Genomic DNA, 24,020 nt, shown 5'->3' with positions numbered 1-24,020 from the left:
TCATTTTTTAGAAAAATCAATAAAATATGATACATCAGGCTTTTTAGGAATGTTTATGTGAAAAAAACCCTCAATCATCATTATTAGCGTTGCATTATATGCGTACCCCCTAAAACACAATTTTTTAATTCACTGGATTGAACTAACAATCTCCTCACTCACGTCTCATTCTCAGTTTGTTTTCACATGGCCTGTTAATCTTCACTGCAAATCAATATCAGTAGTGTTTACTGGAATGCTTCTATAGAACATAAATACAATTTGTAAATGACAGAAAGTGCTTTAATCCCATAATTCACGCAAAGCTTCATGGAGTGCAGGAAGAAGTTGGATAAAATTCTTATTCAAAGGTACATTTCATTATCTGTTTGGAAGGCACTGTTTATCATGGCCTTTGGAATAACTAATAAAAAGCTGGAGGTGGAGGTAGAGGGTGTTTTTTGAGGTAGTTTGACAGGAGGGTCGGGTAGTCTGTCAATACGCCTGTGGCTCCGACTGCAAATGCTGCTTCTATATCGCTCTCCTCATTGCACACAAACAGCTGCACCTGAGATGCCAAAATCAGATGAAATGAATGATTTTGCTTTGGGTTAGAACTGTTTTTAGATTGACACTACTGAGAAAATATTCACCTGCAAGCCCCTCTTGATCAAGTGGTCGAACAATGATTTCCGCATGGTCAACCTAAGCAAAGCATCGATAAACACAATCATACATCACAAGACACAAGCTGTTTGACTGCTCTATGTCAGATGAACGTCACTTACTTCTGAAGAAGATACACAACAAATCTGTTCTTCAGATAGGGTTCCTCTGGAAGATAAGTCCTGAGAGATCACAACTGCTGCATTAGTATTAGTCAAATGCAATGTATGGGAAAATGCTAACTTTACAACTAACAGTTACTAAAAATGCTCATTGGATTTGTTACTATATTTATAATAAAAACACATCTTTGTTACTTCATGTTAGCTCAGGTACATTAAATAATATTAACAAACTTTTGATTTTAATAATGTGCGGTATGTTGAAATGAGCATTAACTAAGATTAATTAATGTTTTGAAGTATTTTTCATTGTTAGTTAATCATAAACTAATGTAGTTAACTTGCGTTTACAAATGGAACCTTATTGTAAAGTATACCAAGAGTAGGCCTCATATTTATCAATAATTTTGGGTATTGAATTATGCTTATAATTAACAAATCTCTTTAAGATTAATAAATGTTTCAGAAGTATATTTCATAACAGATCAGGGGTCTCATTTACAAAACTGTGCGTAAAATCATTACTAAAAGTGTACGTGCGTCCGAAAGCAAAAAATGGCGTACGCAAACAAATACTCTGACTTCTAAAACCGTGCGTACGCCAGAACCTGCGCAGAATTCACTTTATAAATCCCAGTCAGCGGAAGATTGTGCGCACATGCGTCTCCACCCCGAAACAACCATATGTGGAGCTTACAACACCTAGTTTTACTATGCATATCCTCATCTGCATATCATTTGCATATGATTATTCATCCACGTGATAACATGATTAACGGTACAAGGCATTTGGAAAATATGAGATACGGATGTGCCGTCACATTAGTTACATTAATAAAAAATAATTTAGTAGCCTATATCCTTGCCTTGTTTTTGAATAAATAAATCAAATAGTGTAAAATACATTTCAGAGAAAGTTTTTCTCAATCTTTTCCACTTGCCAAAGAGTATTTTTAATTGATTTATATTTTTAATGGAAACAGATAGACCTTGTTGTGCATTATTTGCACGAAACTATTTTCTCAGACAATCTGCTATTATGATAAGCAATTATCTCTGTAGTTAAAAGATTAAAACACAGCATGCCAGAGGAAAAGTGTTTGAAAGCATTGCATCCACAACAAACATTTCTATTTATTGAATAGAAAAAAATGTTGTAACTTGTAATGATTTCATGCAATTTAAGTTAACTCCATTAATCGGAATGGCATATTTAATCTAAATGTTTATCAGAAGTAAAACATAGCTTTATTCATTTAAACTGTTATTGTGAACATATTTCACAGAACACTGTATTTATGATTATAATGAAGATTTACGGTTTTAGATAGGCTGCGTCAGTTTCACTAAAGAACAAAGGGATGGATATTTAAAAATGGATGGATGTTTGCTTCATGTGATAGGCTTGGTGAGTGAAATTATATTTTTATTATCTTTCTGTATACTGTATGTGTAATTTTCTTTAGATTTTCTGTCTAAAAGTGACCAAAAAGACATTTAGCTCCAGCTCACCATCGGTGTCCAAAGCGTGCGTGCGCACGGCTCAAAGTTTGCTTAAAGGTGCGCATATTCTCCCGTCAAGTTTTTTTTTTTTAGATCACAACCTTTGCGTGGAAACTGGCGTACGTACATTTCTAGGCCCGTTTTATGCGTACGCACGCTTTATAAATGAGACACCAGGTCTGTTAACTCTTTCCCCACCGCTGATGGAATTTCCGTTCATTTATGAGACGACTAAATAAAAAAGGTAATTGCGAGGTAATTTTTTATCGCACACTTTTGACTTTTTGTTCTCAGACTTGCGTGATATAAAAATTGTGTGATCTATGAAAATGACTTAGTAGTTGTAAACGCCGGAGGGGAAAGTGTTAAATATTATTAATAGATACAACTTTTGATATTATTATTGCATTGGTAAATACTGACATGGACATTGACGAAGATATATAAATGCTTTAGAAGCATTAGTAAATGTAGTTAACTAAAGTTATAAACGAAACCTTATTGTAAAGCGCTATCACAAAAACATACAGGAAGATTTCACTTCAAACCCACCAATAACTCTCAGAACGTTTTTAAAAAACGTAGATAGTTATGAAATTTCAATCCATCCCACTTTTAAAACTAGGCTATAGACTGACCTGTTGATGACCCTGGGCAGGTAGAACAGCAGGACACTTTCACCCAGAGGCACAAAGGGAAGGAGTCCAGTGTAAAAGAGCAATAAAAGCAGTATTCCACGCCTCATACTGAACAAATAGGGTATGGATGGGTTCTGCACACACACACAGAACAAAAAAATAAGATAAGCTTATAGCACTGTATAAAATGCTTGTAAATTTGTATGAAGACATCTCTGATTACTGACCACTGTAGGGACACATTACTGTACCTGCTTCTGACATTTAGCCATAACCTCCGACTCTTCAGAACCCCAAACTGTAATACTTTCTCTGCCATAGTGCTTCACAAGACAAGAGACCTACAGTCACATAAAAGGGATACCAAGTTATTATGAATTTCATTCGGTCAATTTTGATTCAGACAAGTAGGAGAACTAAATAAATCAATACAAATAAATATCACTGAAAGAACTTGCGATTCAGAAAGAGATTCATTGAGTTTATACTCGTGAGTTTCAAAGCCTTTTTGAAGGCTGCATTAAAATATCCAGCTTAGACAAACACCCGGATGACCTACTATTTCTGAAGTGTGCATATGATGGACACTTTACTATCCCATGAGGCCACAGGAGAGGATTTGAGAATGGTAGGGATAATAACTGATGCTGGTCACATGATAATGACAACATGGCGAATTTAGTACGTCCGGATTACATTCACACACACATTCATTCTATATAGAATGTCCTTTTTTTAGTGGTCTCGAATTAATTATTTATTCAAAATCAAGAGAGTGATTAATGTGATTTCTGACACAGCCATTGTCTCCGACTACACTTCTTGTGGTGTGTATTTCAACTTGTGAGTTTGAGAGACCGTTTCAACAAATCATTAAAAATACAAGTCATTTATTTGTGATGGATGATCTATATAAACATGCTTTATCAGCAATGTGAATGAACCAGTTATTAGACACTGAATATTGCAAAATCTATATCTCACCTTTTTAATGAGCAAGTCATTGTTTTCTTTGATCTCGATCATCATTGGCATGTTGGGAAATTTCTTGAAAACATCTTCCAGCAACACAAACTCTCTGTCTTTCCCTGTACTGTAGTGTCCTAATGTATTACAGATTTCAGATATTACTGTAAAGCACTTCATAGTGTAGAATCGTATTATAATCGACTTACCAACATAAAATGTGACCTCGAGTCGCTCTTTATAGAGAGGCAAATCCTGAAAGATACAAAGTAGGATTAAAAATCCATCACAAAGCATAGGGAGAAGAAAATAGGAAGTTGAATGTTAAAATGACTACCTGGAATCTAAGAGACGATATTGTTTTGTCACATCCTGTTTGTCTCAAAAGGTTTTTATCATGTGAAACCACAACGCAGCCATCCAGTGTAAGGTGACAGTCCATCTCCAGCATCTCAGTGCACGCAGCCACAGCACTATCACATCATCATACAAATACATGGTTAAAGTGGAGAAAAGGAGGAAGGAATAGAAGAAAAGCTGAGAGACTCACTGTGTAAATGCTTCCATTGTGTTTTCTATCTTCTCTCCAGACCCTATAGGCAAAAAGCATCAGTTTAGGTCAGTAATAGTGTTAAATGAATTACATTTCGTTCTGGGTCAATTTGACCCGAACACGTTTCTGAGTTACTCTCTGAGGGTGTTTGGATTTATGCATTTGGCAGACGCTTTTATTCGAAGAAATGTACACTGCATTGAAGGACTAAATTTGTATCAGTTTGAACATGAATCCACGATCTTGGCATTGCTAACGCCATGCTACGGTTTGAGCTTAAAAAAAAATAAAATATATATATATATATAATAAACGCATTGAATTTTAAAATACTATTTACTTTTATGAAAAAATAAATGTTTTAAAAATAGTTAAATATTGTTTTAAAAATCATTTTCACATAATTTTTTTTAAATGTGTGAAGTTTTAATGTTAAAGGTTTATGTTTTTTGTTTGTTTGATTTACACTTTACAAAAAGGTTTCAATAGTTAACATTACATTAATACACTGTAAAAAATGATCGTGATTTTAACGGTAAAAGACAGCTACAGTGAAAAACTGTTAATTGGTTAACAGAACCTTTCCTTACTATATACGGTAAATAACTGTGATAGATCTAATGGTACATTTCATGTAATTTTACTGTAAAATACCGTTAAATTTACAGTTTTTGAAAGTGAAAATGAACAACTCATTGTATAATTTACAGTGAAAAACCGTAAATTGACATTCCCACAATTTCCTGTGTGACACTTCGCATTTGATGTATTTTTGTTGAAATAACTGTTTCTTCGTAGTTTGCTTAGTCTTTTTCTAATCAGTTATGTACATTAGGGTTTTATGTGACTTAAAAAGGGATTTAATGTTGTTAAATTAATGTTTATTGCCTTTTTAAAATTTCATGTGTGTTACCACTTGATGGTACAAAACAGATATTAATACTTCAATAGGTCGGTAAATTAACATTATATCAAATAATGAAATACGGGTTATTACTGTAAATTTTAAGTTAAGTCTGTAAAACCTTGCTACCGTAAAATCTTGCTACCGTATTTTATACGGTAAATTTCTGGCAACCACAGCTGCCGGTATTTTACCGTAAATTGAACAGATTTTTTTTTTTACAGTGTACTATTAATGAACTGCACTTCTTTTCAACATTTACTAATACATCATTAAAATCAAAAGTTGTATTTGTTAACATTATTAGTTAATGAACTGTGAACTAACATGAACAAACAATGAACAGCTGTATTTTTATTAACTAACCTTAAAAAAGATTACTAAATACTGTAACAAATGTATTGCTAATGATTAGTTCATGTTAGTTAATACATAAAACATGGTTTTTGGTGAATTGTATTGAATCTAATTAGGGTCAATTTGACTCGAAACATAACGCTGGTACACATCATTTTAACAACACACTGGTTAAGTGTTATAATGTAAAAAGTTATAATCAATGAAGCTTAAATTCAGAAGACAGAAACTCCACTTGCCTCCTCTGTGTGAAATGTGTCTGCAGTGGAAGTCCAGCTTTTTCCTCTTATGAAGGATACATGGATTGTGTAGCAGGTACAGGGAACACACAACATACACTGCGACAGCCAAGCAGAAGAGAAGAATCCCACACAGTGCGTCCATTCTGAAACTACAGGTAATCCCTCACTATAACTGCACTTTGACTCCCAGAACCGGATATTATGAAGTTTGAGTATCTAGAAAGCAAATATCAGCAGCTCCTCAAAGTCTTCCACCTGTTTTATTGCTGCTCATGCTTGCTCTGTAGGTTTTATAGCGTTCATTCTGTCTAACTGAACACGTGATCATGCATGAGTATTGGGTGTGTGGTCAAGTTCAAGTGTTGATATCATAAAGTGCGGATTACTCAAAAAATGAAAGAAATGGGGTTTAACTGAGACCTAAGAAATCAAATCTCACATCTTATACTTCCGTTGAGATTGTGAAACTATGCTATTGAAAACCTTTTGTGTGATTCCATTAAAAGGCATATGTTTTATCCCTTATCTGAACTGTTGTGGTTTTTGTGGTCAGAGTTTCAGATAGTTTTAAAGACGCCACATGAATTGAACCTTCTGACTTGACAAAGTCCACACTTCTGCTTAGTAATACCAGGGCTGTTGGAGTAACACATGACAAACATTTTATAAGAACTTCATGAGACACATGTGAAGACATACAAAACCTAATCACATTTTTGTTTATGTCATGATGGCTGGAAAATTCCCCCCATGTCATAATGTTCAGTTATGGCCTGTCCCTTGTGAAAAATAACTTTTGAATAGGCTATATTATATTGAAAGAATACGTCAGTGCTTTACTTGTCGGACACTTAATTGCAAGTTATTTGTAATCAAATTAAAATGTATTATAGTTTAAAATGATATTAAATGAATAAGAGTGTTTTTATTTAAGTATGTTTATTTGTAATTCCATATCTACTGTGTATAGTTTTAACTAGTGTTGCTCAAAACTACATTTAATATTAATATTACATTAAACAAATTTCAAAGACAAATCTGTCTTTGACTAACATGCTAAAGCACATGTAAGTTATTGATTATAATTGTCATTGTATAGTGTGTATTTGATATTACAATTAAAGTTAATATATTTTAAGTTGCAACTTCATTACAAATGTTTAATTACATATTGTTTTAATAACAAACTACAGTTGAAATTGAAAGCAGGTCTTCATGTGCGTTAATCAACACTTCAAAATAATTGTACTTCTTTAAAGTATGACAAAAGATATTTAAACATGATGATTTCAATGTAGCCTAAGTTTTAATTTGGCATTAAAGTACAAAGTTTTTTTTTAAGAGGAACTGTCATCATGAAAGTGCACTACGAGTGTACATTCAATCAAAAATTAAGCACACTTCTTTACAAGGGATGTACAAGCTCTTTTAAGAATTTGATGTATTAAACACATAATTGCTTGGATATCTAAAATTAGCCTTTGTGTAATATGAAAGGTGGATCTGTAAGCATAGTTAAAGATATTTCAAACACCACACCTCTGACAAATATTTAACACAACACATTTCGACCTGAATATGAACTGAGCATATTGACTATCTTTTAGTTGGGTGATGTGTTGGACTGTACAAATTATGTTTTATAAATAAGCATTGAGGCTTTGGGCATTATCAAGTAAATGAAGTTTATGAAATGTCCCAGTATCATGTGTAAAATCAAACCTGGACATGTGATCTAATCACAGAAGAAAACTCAGACTGATCAGTTTACATGAAATCACAAAAGCTATGCTTTTCATCGTGTTGGCATTAAAGAAGTTACCAGGTCAAATTGACCAGATATTATAGATTGCAGCTCAATATTCTGTTAAATGTACAGTAAAAACCCGGCAACCGGTTTACAAAAAACTCAAATGTAATCATATGTGTCATGCTGAGACTTCTGGAAATGTGTTTTGACTGTTTTTCACTGTAAATTATATGGTAGTTCATGTTCATAGTTTTTCTTAAAAAAAAAAAAAAAAGTACATTATTTTAGAGTAAACCGATACCATGTGATGTTTAACCAGTTGTGACTGTATAGAGTAACAGGGTTTTACTGTAGCATTTTTGTAATTTATAGTTTTTTACAGTCATTTTTTTAACATAATTTCCACCAATTGATTATAAATCCAGTGAATACTATTTCCTATACTTCACTCATTCTACTGTAAGTTCAAAACAAGAACATCACAAGTCACATCATTTCAAACATTTTCATCAACACTGAGTTCGTTTTTTTTAACCAATGAACACAATGAAACAAGTTTGTCTGTGTAAGTGAAACTGAGGGACAATGTTTTCATATTTGAATATACTTTAAGCACTTTAGTTCAAAGTAACAATCAAGTCAAACAAGATACTTACCATAATCAACACTGGCCCGTTTCACCCCTTTATTGCTTCTATTTGTCAGTCACAACATTTCAAATATTTTCATAAACACTGACTTTTTAACAAATGAACACAATGAAAAGAGTTTGTGAGCGTGAAGTTAGACTAAGGGGCTTTCATATACCGCACACACGAATAATAGCATGTGTGTATATACAATTATGAGTGAACTTACCGTCTTTATATGAATTGTGAAGCTGCATATCAATGTCAAATTGACCTCCTGAAATCTAATGTAGGAATTAACAGGCACAGAAACTTTTTAATAACACGGTTAGCCGATTTAAACATGGTACAACTCACTCGTCTCCTTACACTAAAACGGCCTCGTTACGGCGAGTCTAGTTGTGCTACTGTTGCTTAAAGACACACACCTGGGCACTCATAAACACATTAGCTGCCATTAGGCCTTACAGTCCCTGTAAACTCTGAAACGGACACACACTGTGGACAGTAATGACATCCACCCCCCTCTGAGACACACACCTCCACTTCCCCTCGCTCTCACAGCCCTGCTTTATCACGTGCCTGCGAATGGACAACAAAAACAACAACTACAACAACAACGTTAAGGTGAAGCAGTCTGATCCGGATCTGTCAGAGTTTGGGACTGGCTGTGTAGATATTAAGACTCAGAATATGCCTTTTTATGGTACACTCTTAGAAAAATGGATCTAAAGATCACCAGATTAGGGTTCTTTGGCTTGTACCAATAGCAGAACCATTGTGGGGGGGGGGTTCAGTATTTTTTCTTAGCATTTTAATAATCTAAAGAACCTTTCGTACAATTGAGTTGTTAAACGTTCTTCATAGAACCATTGATTCCAATAACAAACCTTTATTTTTAGGTGTATGTGAGCCCTTTCACAATGTTACAAAGATGGAATAGATTTAATGTTTTTGTGACTAAGCATGTTTATTCATAAACCCAAGTAATAATTGCGAACTCTAACAATATGGATCATAAATTCAGTATCTCTGGTAATTTACGTGCTTAGTGGAGAGAAGTATATCCTCATCTTAACAGAGCTGCTCACATGTTCTGTTCAAATTCGAAAGAATACAAAACAATTTGAAAGCTTGAAACCAAACTTAACTTACAATATGAAAATTAAAATGTGTGGACATTTCAAGAAAGAATCAAGTACCTGTTGAGAGTGTGTTGATAGTCTAGGAAGGTTGAGCTCCAGAAAATCAATAATGAGGTGCTTTGAGAGGATTTGTTAGAGATTTAAAAACAAAAGGGCGGGAATTAAGAACCCTAAACTCAACACAAAAACGTTTCCTCAGGATGAAATGGTTTTAAATAGAACTATTATTATGTGTGAAGAACTATATCTTTTTAAAGAGGCAGTTTAGTAAAAATGTTTTCTTTAAAGAGTGTCATCGTCCAAAGCAGTTGTTTCTTTTTAAAAGACATGTGGATGGAGTGTCTGAACCCCAAGTGTTTACTTTAGAGACCAAACTGTAGCAGTAAGACCAAACTGTGTCGTACGCCTCCTCCACCTGCAACCCAGCCCTCACCACCAACTGAGCTGAGGTCAAAGGCCAACCTTAAACTGGACATCAAATCCTATAGTATTACATAACAATAAATCCAGTACTCCTCATCCGGTCAATGTTAAACCCATATATGGATAGCGGTAGTGGTAGACCGTCCATATGGTTGTGCCATTACATCATACATCATACAAGTTCTGGCATTCATTTTCATTTTGACCTTCCTCTTTCATTGTGGGAGAAAATCAGCTCAGTCAGCAGTTAAACCCATGAGGTCTTAGTTCTTCAAGAAAGACGAAATTCTGTTGTGAGCGCCTCACTCACATGCACTCTTAAATCATAACCAAAAATAAATGAATATAATATAAAACATAACATAATATACTAATATAATATACATTTTTCAAATGTATATAATACATGTATATTATACAAATATATTATGTATATTTACAGCATAGAATGTAATAGTTAACATGAAATAAAAATAAACAACAGTTTTACAGGATGTATTAGGTTTATGTTTATGTAAAATTTCTACACATACATTTTTAACATTTTAACAAGTTTTATAAATTAACATTAGTTTGCTTAATATGAATGAACATAAATTTAAAGTGAACAATAGTTTATTCATAAATTAACATTAACCAGATTAATAAACAATTTACATTCGTAGCATGATAGATACTGCATAACTAATCTGAATTAATTGAAAACAAATTTACTGTAAAGTGTACCATGACTGAATACAAATCTCCCCTATTTCCCTATTGTTTTTAATCATACTGTACTATCTCTGTTATAGCTCATAATTTTTACAAGCAATTTTGGAAAAAAAAAGTGCTGTACGAATATATCCTTGGGACGATTAGTTTTTCTCTGGAAAGATCTCTGGACAATTAGTTTTTCTACTTAGTTTATCTAAGCATTGAAAGACTTCAATGATCGTCTACATTTAATCCCTTTACTGTCTAGCAGAACTAGAAATATTATTTTTTGACTTTTCTTTGCTGTGGGCCAGTACAACGTGATGCAGAATCACAGATACCAGTCAATTCAGACACAACTCAATGACTAGAAACTTTGAATGATGAAGCAGGAATACTACATTGATGTTTTAGGTTTGATGTGCTAAGCAGTGTGTGTGTGTGTGTGACTAGTGTTTATTTAGCCATTGTGTTAAGACCAGAAGTGCTGGGCCCAAAAGATGGACCCTGAAGAAACAGAAGAGGGATGAAGTGTGAAGACCTCACCACCATTTGGTAAATGTGTGAAGGTGTGCTCACCTATATAATACACGAGGAGACAAACGCAGAGGCATTAGAAGAGAAGATACAGAAAGGAAAAGTCATCGGCGGCTCGAACAAAGACTTTGAAACAGTATTTCTGCATTATGAAAGCTCACTGAGCGAGGTGTTGATTTGATACTGACAAACTCAAAAGTGAAGCAAGGACAAAAGGACGTCTAGAAACATGCTGGGAGTGGAAATGTACCCTAGTTTGGCCCTGGGACCTCAGAGACTAAGCGACTGCTATTATAGAGGTAAGAGAGAGTTCAGATCTTTCAATGCAATGGAAAAAATCATAGAAGAAAGCAGAAATGTGCATGCATTTAAATTAGTAGCCTATGTGAGTGTTTGCAGAGATTTAATGGGAGAAAGTGAGTTGATTACAGCGCATCAGTTCAAGTAACAATCCTTCCAAAATGGGGTTTTCACAGCGATGCCATAGAAGAACTGTTTTGGGTTCACCAAACAGTTCTTAAAAGAGACATTTTTTCTTAGTGTAAGAAATATAAAGAACCTTTTGTGCATAGGAAAGTACGGAAGCGTATTGCATTCACTTGAAGAAAAAAATCTACTCTGTTTTTCTGAATTAACCAGTTAATTATCTCAGAATTACGAGATAATTTTTCATGGGAAAAAAGTTTTTGCTCTGTTTTTCTGAATTAACGAGTTAATTATCTCAGAATTACAAGATCATTTTTCATAGAATTTTTTTTTGCTTTTTTTTTCTGAATTAATGACTTGATTATCTCAAAAACTCAGAAATTCAGAAAAACAGAGCAAAAACTTTTTTCCATGAAAAATTATCTTGTAATTCTGAGATAATTAACTCGTTAATTCAGAAAAACAGACAAAAACTTTTTTTCCATGAAAAATTATCTCGTAATTCGGAGATAATTAACTTGTTAATTCAGAAAAACAGAGCAAAAAAATTTTTCCATGAAAAATGATCTTGTAATTCTGAGATAATTAACTCATTAATTCAGAAAAACAGAGTACATTTTTTTCTTCAAGTGAATGCAATACGCTTCCGTAGGAAAGGTATAAGGATGTTAAAATTTCTTCATGGAACCAAAGATGCCAATAAAGAACCTTTATTTTTGGTGCTTAGAACAATTAAGTCTCCAATATTTACCCCCGGTTTCACAGACAAGGCTTAAGCCTAGTCCCAGACAAAAATGCATGTTTAAGCTTTAACTGAAAGAAACTTGCACAGACATATCTTAAAATCAAGATGCACACCAGTAATATTTTTTCTAAGGCACGTTTATAAAAGCTATAAATGTCCTAATTGAACTAAGGCCTAATCCTGGCTCAATCTGAACCCTGACTGTGAAAATAGGACTTCTAGTTGAATGCCCAGATCCAGGCCACATCTGGTACATGTGGATTCCACGGGTACCAGATGTGGGCCGACACTATGGTACTGTCTGGGTAGAGATAATCAGTGCATTCGAAGAAATTTCCAGTATGTTTCCCTGATAAAACAATCATCAAGCCATTATCTAACACGTCTAGACTTCTGAGTCTAGCTCTTTAGGTTCCAAAATAGGCAATGCCACAGAAGAACCATTTTTGGATCCTCAAAAAAACTTTTAGTGAACAGTTTCTAAACTAACATTTTGTTCTCCTGTAAAAATACATTTTAATAATCTAAAGAACCATTTCCCACTATAAAGAATACAATGGATATTAAAAGCTTAGTTCTAACATACAGATATCACCCTCTGCTTGCTGTCTGCCCATCTCTCCTATAGATCGTGAACCCGCAGCACATGTGCCGCTGTATCCCACTACATGTGACATGGCGGCCCGTGGGCTTCCCGCTCGACTGCTGCCTCCTCCCGCCACTGCAGACACTCCTGGGACTCCACAGGATAATGTCAAAATGGAGCTTGAGAACGCATCACTGTGGAAGCAGTTCAGCACAGTTGGCACTGAGATGATTGTCACTAAGAAGGGCAGGTGAGCACATTGTGAGGAAGAATATATCCACCAGCAAACACTATGACACATTTGGTCAGTTTGGTAAAATGCCATAACCTTTCGCATCCTTCTCTGTTCCTCAGGAGAATGTTTCCACAGCTGCGAATGAAGCTGTCAGGGCTGAACCCAACTCTGCGTTACATTCTTCTTTTAGACATTGTACCTGTTGATTCCTCTCGCTATCGTTTCCAAGACAACAGCTGGCAGGTGGTTGGCGGCGCAGAGGCTCGGCTGCCAGACCGCGTCTTCATCCACCCAGACTCTCCTGCAACTGGAGAACACTGGCAGAATCGAAGCATATCCTTCCACCGGGCCAAACTCACCAATAACACTCTGGACGCACAAGGATATGTGAGTAAAAAGGCATCTTTCAATACCCGTTTTAAAATTCTCCATAAAGTTATCGATTCTATTATACTACTATTTTAAATTTTGGTAAAACTAACTTTTCAAAGGTGTTTAACAGTGTAATATGTCAGCAGTGTAATGAAATGGAATACTTTGTTACAATACTTTTGACACTTTCTATAATATACAGTGGCTCCAAAAACTATTTGTACACTTGAATGAATTTAATTGCATGGATAATAGGATATTAAACATAGATATCAGACCAGGTTTGTGAAAGGAAACAAATGAGGCAAGACTTTACTCAAATCTAACTTCCCTTTTCTGAGTGACAGTCACTAATGTTTTTAAACTAAATGTGCCACTAATGTTTGGCAACTGCTGAGTTTTCCAATGTTTCTGTATTCATTATTGAACTGCTTATCTATTTTATCATTTTAATAAAGTGCCATTTGGTGGTTTGATATTGTGTGACTTTAGTGCCCAAGTTCTTATTGAGCCACTGTATATTAACATTTGAACTGTTACGCACTTTAAAATGTTTGTTCATGACATAATGATAAATCTAATTATAAAGTGTTATTTACGTTTTGTTTTGGGTATCATGAGTTTATGTAAAACATAATTCCTCAGAACCTCAGGAATACCACAACTGTAACAGTGATTTCCCACACTCTTTGCCCTAAAGATCATTCTCCATTCCCTACATCGATACCAGCCACGAGTGCATGTGATCGAGGCCCGTGATGTGCTGATGTGGGGAAGAGCCCAGCACTCTTTCACCTTCCCAGAAACACAGTTTATCACGGTCACTGCATACCAGAACAACAAGGTGAAAGCAAAAATACATTTCTCAGATTAATATCAAATAATTTTAACACAATGAAAAAGCCACATATTTAAAATTGTTTTTCTTATTTTCTCCTAGATCACTGAACTGAAAATAAACTCAAATCCTTTTGCGAAAGGCTTTAGAGAGAATGGCATGAACTGCAAGAAGTTGGTTAAACACCACCAATATTAAATAATAATTCCCTAATAGTACACATTTCTTATTTAAACACAAAAACTTCTTAAGACATCTGGACTGAGAGCGGAATATTTTTCTGTTGTTTTCCTCAGACAAAGAGATGCAAGGCTGAAGAGGAAAATTACATGCAATCAAGAGGAATCTTTGGATATTGGTGAGGATAATTTACTTCAGAATCTATAATCTTTCAAAACCAAGACACAACTGAAACATAAAAAATACATGAGATTTATTCTGTTCTCTTCACAAATAAATACTTTATAAAAAAAAGTACTTGGTTTCTCAAATATTGCGTTCCTGCTTCCCTCTTTCAGAGTCATGTGACCCATGTGATTCCACTGAGCTCCTCCCACAATCAGTGGAACTCCCAAGCTCCGCCCTCTCCATTATAAACTCTGCCCTCCCAATTGCAGACTCAGGTTTTCACACAGAAGTACCATCCCTCCCAGATCAGACAGTCTCTGACCAACCACTTGTCCTTGGACAATCATTCTTGACCTCTGAGATTCCCTCTTCAATGGAAAGTCATCCACAGACAACCCCTGAGAATAATGTGAACAACACACTGATGGATGGGTAAGTCTATATGCTTATGTCTATCAAACACTTTTTCAATGTTTTTGAGCAGGGTTAAAGATAGTCTACTTTTTGTTACAGGTCTGGTCAAATGATGGACCTTCCTGGATACACATCAACTTTCCCAACTGCTCATCTCAGATCCTCATCACATGCCTCAGTGCCTTTGCATCAGTCACCTTCCATCTATTCCATGGTGTCCTCTACACAGAACTCTGGCCTTGAGCTCCCCCAGCCCTCCACAATTGCATCGCCACCCTCTATGTCCACATATTCCTCTATACCTTCATCAGACTATCCTGGTCTAAATTCCTCTACGACTATGCCCTCCTCTACGACCTCTCCCCCAGGCTCTTCGTACCCTCCCATCTCTCACTCCACCTCTCCACACCTTCTCTCCTCGTCATCCTACCACTCTATTCTTCCAACAGACCAATCCCAAGACAACCTAAGTCCCCATACACCTACAAATCCACCTTTCCAATCTATCCCCCCCTCTTCTTGTCAAGGTTCTGGGTTAACTATTGACCCTGGCCAAAATCAGGTGGACGACGGTGGATTGAGCTCATCCAATGAAACAACTCCTGCTATCCCAAACCCAACCCAAACAGCTTTTCCCTTCCCTCCAGTGCAGTCCTCAAATGACCCAGATCCAACATCCCCTCAATGTCAAAGTTTACCCCAATCTGCCCTAGCCTTCCAACCGGTGTCGCAGTGCAACCCTAATCAAATTCCCACCCCTTCTGACTCAAATATGACGCCAACTGCATTCCCCTTCCCTCCAGCAGCACAGTCCACCCCTAACTCTATGACAAACCCATCAGTCTTCCCATTCCCCCCTTTTCAACAGATCCCTAACCTCAACTTGAGTACCCCTGGATCTGCTCAAACTCCAACAACTTGTTCTTTTCCAGTTTCCCAATCCTCAGGTCTGTGCACTATTTCAGCAATTCCAAACCCAATTTATTCAACCGGATCCTTCTCCTTTCCTTCCACCAATGTTATCCATCAAGGCCCTATGCAGTCGGTTTCCAACACACTGCACCATACCACAGCATACCCGGTCCCCTCATTCCCTGCATCTCTGCCAAAACACACTACTCATGGCCCTCTCCAAAATCCTGCACCAACATCATCTCACACCTCTTACCCCTTCCCAACTTCTATCCCATCTGCTCAATATCCTCTTCAGAGTCTGACTCTGCCCTCATCTAACTCGATCTATAGTGTCCCTGCGATCCCAAACCCAACCCAAATTCAATCGACCTTTACCCAGTCATACCCTAATCCCTCCTTCCCTCATATTCAACCCCAAGTTGGAAACCCCACTCAAATCACCTCCCAGTCCTTTCACCCAATCCAAACCTCAAGTACCTCTCAATTAAATCCCCCACTTCCAATCTCAAACCATCCACAATGTCCTACCTCATCAAACGCATACCCTTCTGTAGCTCCTACTGAGATTGGCACCTTCTCACAGCTCAATTCTGCTGCCCCCTACTTGCCAGATATGGTACTGCACCCTTCCTTGCTCCCTCCTTTTGATCCCTCACTCTCCGCCCCTGCTCCCCCGTCTCTTTATAACGCTTTTCCTTCCTACTCACTCCGTCTTTGCCAGGATCCTCGATCCTCCCTGCATTTACCACTCAGGCATATTTATAGACAGCCACAGCATTCTCATGCTCAGGGGCCCTACTTTGACATTGGTGGAAGAGCAGTTTTCTGAAGATAAACAGAAAAATAACATGTATGGCAAAGTTTGCAAGGATACTGCATCAGTCAATTACTTTGCTCTGAAGATGATGGAAGCACTGCACATTATATAACTGCATTGGAGGCCATGTGAGACAAAAAGAGACAATCCCAAACATTGTAGTAGTTTAAAATGTAAAACTTATTGGTGTTTATGGTTGAAAAAGAAAATCTTAACTATGCTGCTCATGGGATTGTTAGAAATACATTTTATCCTAACCTTGATGAAGTTCAATAAAGCTGTATATTTCTAGTTCTTATTTCTCTTTGTATTCTTTAATTACAAAATAAAGTTTGAATGAGTTTAACTGTATTTTTTTTTATTATTATTTGCTTTTAAAATGTGTGTGTGTATACATCAAATACATATTCTATGGTGGTCAGGTTTAAGTTTTAAACACTTAAATGTTTGAATGTCATTGCATTAAAATGACAAAATGTGAAATCAGTTTGCATCCGCAAATGAACGCTGCAAGAACTTTCCAAGTCCCCTGGATATCCTAGCAAAGTAACCATAGATGTGGTTCATCACATTAACTATATGCATATCACACTAATATTCCTTACACTGTATACAGTATAAAGTCATTGCACATTAATTAACATACAATACAACATAACAGTGCTCTTTATTCCTGTCATGAAATAACATTTATTAGTAAATCTAATTTCATTGGTCAACTACCTGACTAATTCTTGAATGAGGCAAACTGTTACCAGGTTAGTTTGCTTTTGCAGATGCTCTATTCTTCAAATTGAAAAATAAAGAAACCTACTGAAACTCTTGGCAAAAAATTTGGATAAGGCTGCTGCATTTTGCCAGCCAACCACAAGTTACTTACATGCAATTGGGCGCAAAGAGTTTAGAAAGAAAGTAAATTGAAACATTCAAATTGGGACAGAACATGAAAGTGAGAATATCATTTAAAAATAAAAACAAATCAAACTGACATATCTGTGAAAACAATCCATCTCTCTCACACAGTATTTTAACCATCAGCTCTGAGTGTCAGTTGGCCTTCAGGGTTGATTCCAGTTCTGCACAACATTTGCTCATGGTCAGGTGTTGAGAGTGGGTGTGCGTTAGAAACTCAGGAACAGTCATTAAAGTCCAGGTGATAATTACCTCAACCCCCTCCTTCATTTTCCCACCTCCATTGATTTCTCTTTCCTCCTTTTCCATTTGGTGATAGACAAAGAGAGGGTTTAAAATAAGGTTAGGTAAACAGCGCTACACTCAAGCACAGGGTGCTGAGAGAGACACTTCAAATGAGTACATATTAGAAAATTGATATATTTTAATATATTTTATTTGAGTCTCACATTATCTTGAATTGACAACCGCGGCAAATACCACTGAATGTCCACAGAGATGAATAATGTGCTTCTGATGTGGATTTTAATGCAATATATGTTGCAAAGGAATATTTTGGACTGAGAAATTGTGCATTTTGATTCTAATGCAATTATATATAGTAAGAACAGAAACATGCATTAAGAAAGGGACAATTTTGTTTTTCATGCTCACTTCAATTCTAAATCATCATAAATGTCCACTAGAAGGCACTATTTTATATCCTAGAAGGATTTTCAAAGGCTAACGTGTCAAATGCATGGCAATCAGTCGAGTTAGGATGTATTAAAAGTCTTTTGCCACTTGCCCTTTACCCTGATTTTTCTCTCTCTCTTCTGACGTTTTTCTATCTGGCCCCTGTGATCTTTTCTTTGAGTCTGCGGCGGAGCTCCTGTCTGAGTAGATCTCTTTCTTTACGGATTCCCTGGAGCACAGTGCGGTTCTCCTGAGCCCTTCGCACCAGATATGGCAGTGTGTCGTCCACTGAGCCGTACGGCACTGACTTGTACACTGAGAAACCATGCTGGGCTGAGAAGAGAAGATGAATGTGAGGGTTGACGGGTGTTCCAGAGAGGCAAGGAAATGAATTCATTCAGTGCTACTGAATGAAATGAGACTCACCTAGAGTAAGAGAGACATGGTCACACATGCCCAGCAGCTGACCAAAACAGACAGAGTTTCCATCTCTGCGAAGCCCCAACTCTTCCATCCTGAAACAACATACAAATACACACTGATCTTCTTTACAATGCTGAAAATTGCCATTTTGCCATTTATGAAGGTGTACCGTGTCACTGCCCGTCTGACTGATTCTTCATTGTGAGTGGCCACGATAATCATATAGCGTTCAGGTTTCTCTGAAATGAGGTTCAGCATGATCTCCAGACATCCATTATAACTGCAAATAAATTAAGACATTTAAAAAAACTGTCCGTAAAATGACTTACAGGACTTGCGAAACACAAATTGCAAGGGGAAAAAGTAATTGTAGCCTATTAGATTAAAAAAATAAAATAAAATTGTGGCAATTATTTTCATTTATAAATAGTATACAGTGCACTCACAAAGAGTAATACACTGTAAAAAAAATCCCGTTGTTTTTACAGAAAAAAACTGGCAGCTGTGGTTACCAGAACTTTACCGTCAATCAAAAATACGGTACCAACGTTTTTGGTTTTACAGACTTAACTTAAAATTTACAGTAATAAACCATAATTCATTATCTGAGATAATGATCATTTACCAACCTATTGAAGTATTAATATCTGTTTCGTACCATTGTAATACACTGACAACCAACAATCATCAAAGCAGTGATGAGTCACATGATCAATCAAAGCTCATCACAAGCAATCTTCCACAAGAAAGTTAATACTATTATATTGAAGCTGCACAGTGTTATTCGCACACACATTAAACACCATCATGGTAACACACATGCAATAAACAGTCATTTAACAACATTAAATGTAACATAAAACTCTAATGTACATAACTGATTAGAAAACAACTAAGAAAACTAAGAAGAAACATTGTTATTTCAACAAAAATAAATCAAATGGGAAGTGTCACGCAGGGAATTGTGGGAATGTCAATTTACGGTTTTCACTGTAAATTATACAATGAGTTATTCTTTTCACTTTCAAAAACTGTAAATTTAACGGTATTTTACAGTAAATATAGTAAGGAAACTTTCTGTTACAGTTTTGCACTGTAGCATTTTTACAGTCTTTTACCGTTAAAATCACGATCATTTTTTACAGTGTATGGATCCAAAAAATCACTGTAAAAAAATGTTCATGACTGTTTCACAGTAAATCAGTCTCATATATTTCCAGGTTATTTATACCCATTGGCAATTCTCAATGATAATGTTTTTTCCATTTCTAATGTGATTTGGAGTCAAAGAATCACCTGTCGTTAGTGTGCTCCCATGATTCATGAATTGGATCTGTTCGCCCTTCTTTTTGGGCAAGTTTTCTCTCTTTGTCCATGTAAGCACCTCTTACGAGTTTAACCCCGATACAGAAACTCTGATCGATGGATGTCTGAATGGCATCAAGTAATAGATTCTTTGATTCCTGTGTGTGAAGAAACAAGTATATCTGTAAAGCTATTAGAGATAGACTGCTTTTTATACAGATTTTCTTTTCTTTTTTTTTTAACGACCACTAAATAATGAAGGTTCGTGGCAACCTTAAGGTAGCACTGATATGTGTTCCAGATCCAGGCGCTTTGTTGATTGAACTTCTTCATCATAGCCATGGTGATGAGTGACAGGGCAGGATTCATGTAAGTGTACTCAGCATCCACCAGGACACGGACTTTATTAACACTTGCCTAAACACATAGTATGTTCAGTCATTCCCAGCATTATCTTTCTTTTAGCTTTAACATGTTAACTTGTGCGTTTAAATTTGCACTCTAAACAATGCTGGGTTGTTTTAGCCCAAATTTTGGTCAAATATGGACAAACCCAAATGTTGGGTTAAAAAATGTAATTAAAAATTTTAACCCAACTTCAACTTTCACTTTCAACTGTACATTTTTTAATTACATTTTTAACCCAACATTTGGGTTTGTCCATATTTGACCCAAATTTGGGTTGAAATAACCCAGCATTTTTTAGAGTGTGGGTACCTCTCCTATTTTGTTGAGTCTCTGAAGGCTGAATAGTAAGTGTGTGTTTTCACTCTCAGTCAGACCAGGAAACACGACTTCCTATCGGTAAAAAATAAAACCAATAAGCAATAAGAATTAAATAAATAGCAGCAGAGTATAAGCTTGTGGTGTGCTGTACCTCTCCCTCCATGGCTCTCACAAGCAAGTTCAGATCATACTGTTCTGTCTTCAGCAGAGAAGTCAGCTTAACCTGAACAGGGTTTAATATAGTTAAATAATACTGCTAGCAATTTCTAATAAGAAGAAATGTTATTTGAGCATCAAATCAGCATATTAGAATGATTTCTGAAGGATCATGTGACACTAAAGACTGGAGTAATAATGCTGAAAATTCAGCTTTGATCACCAGACTAAAGTGCATTTTAAAATATATTCAAATAGAAAACAGTTCTTTTCAAATGTTATAATATTTCAAATTACTACTGTTCTTACATCTATTAAATAAATGCAGCCTTGGTGAGCATAGTAGACTTCTTTCAAAAACATAAAATAAAACTTTTGATTGGTAGTGTATCAGCCAAAGAACCTTAATCTTTGTTAATCCCAACTGATAAGAATCAATCTTTATATTGGGATGAGAGGAAACACCCACACACAGCTCAGGGCTGACTAGTGCTGTGATCTTCAGCTGCATCATGGGATTCTTGCTCCAGACATTAACGTGAGACATCAGGACACAATCCAGCATGGCTGCCAGGTTGTCTTCATATCGGTGTTCCCTGTAGATATAATGTGTGCCATAAATCAAAGTTAAAGTCAGTACTTGCTGAGAATGAAATGTTTTACAATCCCACCACTTAATAAATCAAACGATATTGCAAACTATATCGCATCACTGCAAATTCACCTAAAAAGTTATTGGTACAATAGGGCAAAAAAGCCTGAGAGATGTATAATGTGGAGCTCCAAGTGCAGGCTCACTGGGTCCCGTGATGCAGCTCAGCCTCTGGGCTTAGTGGGTCTCATGGTGCAGCTGCATATCTGGGCTCACTGGGCCATGTGGTGCAGCTCATCTTCTGAGTTCAGTAAAGCCCCACGTACGCTTCATTTTTTTACACGAATACATAGCATATGTGTAAAGCCGAGAGCAAAGGGCCAGGGCAGTGTTGCCATCTTGTGAACAAATTCAATTGTGCAAAAAATTCAAGGTGGAAGTTTAAAAATTTTTTTTTTATAAACATTAAACGATGATCTATGTTTTGTGTTTACAAAAAATATGCCCTCATAGAGGCAACAATACACTTGATCCACTCAATGCTATCCGATTTATTAAAGTGAGGTTATATTTTTATGGCAAAATCTGAATGTCTTACCCAGTGCTCTCTCCTAGGTCCTCTTCAATGGGGACGGCTAACATGGGGTGGAGCCCCAGCGAGCTCATCTTTTGCATGGAGTCCGCGATCTCACCTTCTGTTTCTCCGGCAACAAACTGAGCGTACACAGATGGGCGTATGACCATGGAGAAACCTCGCGTACCCAAAACCGTCCTCGTAAAGGTCATTAGCTTTGTCAGACAAGAGATAACGAGAAATGTTACCATGATGTTGTCCGTGGACCGTCCTCTTCAGGACTAAATGACCATAAGTACAATTTCAAACATCAATTACAAGTTATGATAACCATTCTAACCACTTAAATCATACTATGGCATATGTAGTCCATTCTATAGACTAGACCCGAATAGTGAGAACAAATAGTTTACGACAGGACTGAGAAAAAATTCACAAGTTTGTAATCATTGCCTAACATTGTTCATTATAGTTCTGCGTAACTATATACATGATGTTTACTAACCACATAACTTGTATTATCTTATTATCCGGCACCCGTGGCCGTGACAGCAAAAAATGCATTCTGGTCGCATATTATTGCCATATGCACATTACTTTGACAATCATTCTGTGAAGCTATACTTAGAAACTATGTATTGTGTAATGTGCTGTACAAATAACCTAGATTTAATTAGTAACTATGAGTGGTACTTAATAGCTTCACATTGATTCAGTAAGTGTGTTTCATTAGTGGTTAACACAAGGATCTAGATGTTGCCGATGTCCTCACCTTCCCACAGTTGTTAACCAGCACAGGGAACGAGCAAAGCCGGAAGACTCCGAGGGCTCGGATCAGCTCCCAGAAACTCTTGGCCTTGAATGCTTGAGGATCCTCAAAGGTCAGAAAGCCAGGTGATGAGGGCTTACAGAGGTCTAGATGATGTTTTGCCGTCAGGGACTGCGGGGAAGCCACACTCTTGAGCCGCACAGATGTGAAACGACTCAACACTGGAGGCCGAAGAAGAGAACACATCTCCACTGCTCTGATAATTGAGAGTTTTTTTTAATGAAACTTAAAGTGGTGAACAATTGATCCCAGCACAAATCTAATCTTAAGAGTTGCAGAAGAGGCACATTGCAGCTGTTCTTTCAGAAATCCTTTAATATTGTGCAATTTCAATGCGCATTCAGTTTAGATGCGTTGTATATGCCTGCACACAACCACATCTACCTATACAGACCAATACGATTTGGTTTCCACAGACAGACAGACACCTTTAAGCACATGGGAAAGAAGCAGAAAAATATTCCCTTTAGTGCACAACTCTACCACAGAAGTGGGGTGAAAAGGCTGAAATTGTCAGGAAATTGACAATATACTCACCTGTTATTATGGACGCCAAGACTAACATATGCAGGTTCTGTGCAATTTTCCAGTGCAAATAAACAGATAGGATGAGAGCAAATGAATGAGGCAGAGAGAGGGGAGGTTCGTTTTAGGCATGTTGGTTAATGACTGATGTGCCTTTTGAACTTTGGGACATTAAGATTGAGGGGGCAGATCAGCCTGATTTCATGAAAATGCGTCTCAATAGCACGCATTGTGTTTATCGTGCATATGATACGCACTTTATTGCGTGTAATACACACGCACCCCACAACACTAATCCTACCCAAACATATAATACACATCATACCAAACCTACCCATGCGTATCATATGCATGTGAAAACTCCATAAGTTGCATATAAATATATTCAATTTATAAATGATATTAAATATTGTGTTAAATTGCACGATTAACACAATATGACGCATTTAGTGTGACCGGGTTGACGTCGTGCCCTAACTTTGTGAAATATGACAAAA

At 36.4% G+C, this 24,020-nt stretch overlaps 3 protein-coding genes across 4 annotated transcripts; 1 reads left to right on the top strand and 2 right to left on the bottom strand.

Moving 5' to 3' along the window:
• Positions 1 to 399: 399 nt before the first annotated feature.
• Positions 400 to 13,051, bottom strand: gdpd3b (glycerophosphodiester phosphodiesterase domain containing 3b). Of its 2 annotated transcripts, XM_056246038.1 has the most exons (11): positions 12,947 to 13,051; positions 5,928 to 6,026; positions 4,425 to 4,467; positions 4,212 to 4,347; positions 4,084 to 4,129; positions 3,893 to 4,011; positions 3,160 to 3,249; positions 2,909 to 3,042; positions 768 to 827; positions 633 to 684; positions 400 to 547 (listed from the first exon to the last, which is right to left on the bottom strand). In XM_056246038.1, coding segments are annotated over exons 1-11 (924 nt in total). In that variant the 5' UTR covers positions 12,948 to 13,051; the 3' UTR covers positions 400 to 403. The 2 variants fall into 2 exon arrangements, with proteins under 2 accessions (XP_056102013.1, XP_056102012.1); XM_056246037.1 differs by lacking the exon at positions 12,947 to 13,051 and having other exon boundaries at positions 5,928 to 6,157.
• Positions 11,340 to 17,157, top strand: tbx6 (T-box transcription factor 6). The gene is made up of 8 exons (XM_056246045.1): positions 11,340 to 11,409; positions 12,910 to 13,117; positions 13,222 to 13,489; positions 14,175 to 14,318; positions 14,415 to 14,485; positions 14,609 to 14,670; positions 14,831 to 15,092; positions 15,174 to 17,157. The coding sequence occupies exons 1-8, from the start codon at positions 11,340 to 11,342 to the stop codon at positions 16,816 to 16,818; spliced, it is 2,730 nt and encodes a 909-aa protein (XP_056102020.1). The 3' UTR covers positions 16,819 to 17,157.
• Positions 17,158 to 18,265: 1,108 nt separating this feature from the next.
• On the bottom strand, positions 18,266 to 23,337 carry prodh2 (proline dehydrogenase 2). Its single transcript, XM_056246034.1, has 10 exons — positions 22,942 to 23,337; positions 22,194 to 22,384; positions 21,473 to 21,599; positions 20,999 to 21,070; positions 20,839 to 20,919; positions 20,395 to 20,538; positions 20,113 to 20,279; positions 18,986 to 19,096; positions 18,820 to 18,908; positions 18,266 to 18,726 (listed from the first exon to the last, which is right to left on the bottom strand). The coding sequence occupies exons 1-10, from the start codon at positions 23,182 to 23,184 to the stop codon at positions 18,545 to 18,547; spliced, it is 1,407 nt and encodes a 468-aa protein (XP_056102009.1). The 5' UTR covers positions 23,185 to 23,337; the 3' UTR covers positions 18,266 to 18,544.
• Between the last annotated feature and the right edge of the window lie 683 nt (positions 23,338 to 24,020).

Source organism: Rhinichthys klamathensis, unplaced genomic scaffold (genome assembly GCF_029890125.1).
Source record: "Rhinichthys klamathensis goyatoka isolate OS25496 unplaced genomic scaffold, OSU_Roscu_1.1 h1tg000035l_1, whole genome shotgun sequence".
NCBI classification, from domain to species: Eukaryota; Metazoa; Chordata; class Actinopteri; order Cypriniformes; family Leuciscidae; genus Rhinichthys; species Rhinichthys klamathensis.
The sequence above is the reverse complement of the archived record's forward strand: the minus strand, read 5'-3'. Positions and strand labels throughout refer to the sequence as shown.

Bases quoted from the DNA above. Each gene is read 5' to 3' on its own strand.
- gdpd3b (XM_056246037.1), bottom strand. From the start codon at position 6,072: ATGGACGCACTGTGTGGGATTCTTCTCTTCTGCTTGGCTGTCGCAGTG. The intron at 4,348-4,424 runs GTGAGTCTCTCA...ATGATGTGATAG, and splicing joins ACAATGGAAGCATTTACACA to TGCTGTGGCTGCGTGCACTG. The intron at 548-632 runs GTGAATATTTTC...TTGGCATCTCAG, and splicing joins TGATCAAGAGGGGCTTGCAG to GTGCAGCTGTTTGTGTGCAA.
- tbx6 (XM_056246045.1), top strand. From the start codon at position 11,340: ATGCTGGGAGTGGAAATGTACCCTAGTTTGGCCCTGGGACCTCAGAGA. The intron at 14,319-14,414 runs GTGAAAGCAAAA...ATTTTCTCCTAG, and splicing joins CTGCATACCAGAACAACAAG to ATCACTGAACTGAAAATAAA. The intron at 15,093-15,173 runs GTAAGTCTATAT...TTTTTGTTACAG, and splicing joins AACAACACACTGATGGATGG to GTCTGGTCAAATGATGGACC.
- prodh2 (XM_056246034.1), bottom strand. From the start codon at position 23,184: ATGTGTTCTCTTCTTCGGCCTCCAGTGTTGAGTCGTTTCACATCTGTG. The intron at 20,280-20,394 runs GTTGCCACGAAC...CTTCACACACAG, and splicing joins CATATCAGTGCTACCTTAAG to GAATCAAAGAATCTATTACT. The intron at 18,909-18,985 runs GTACACCTTCAT...ATGTTGTTTCAG, and splicing joins GTCAGACGGGCAGTGACACG to GATGGAAGAGTTGGGGCTTC.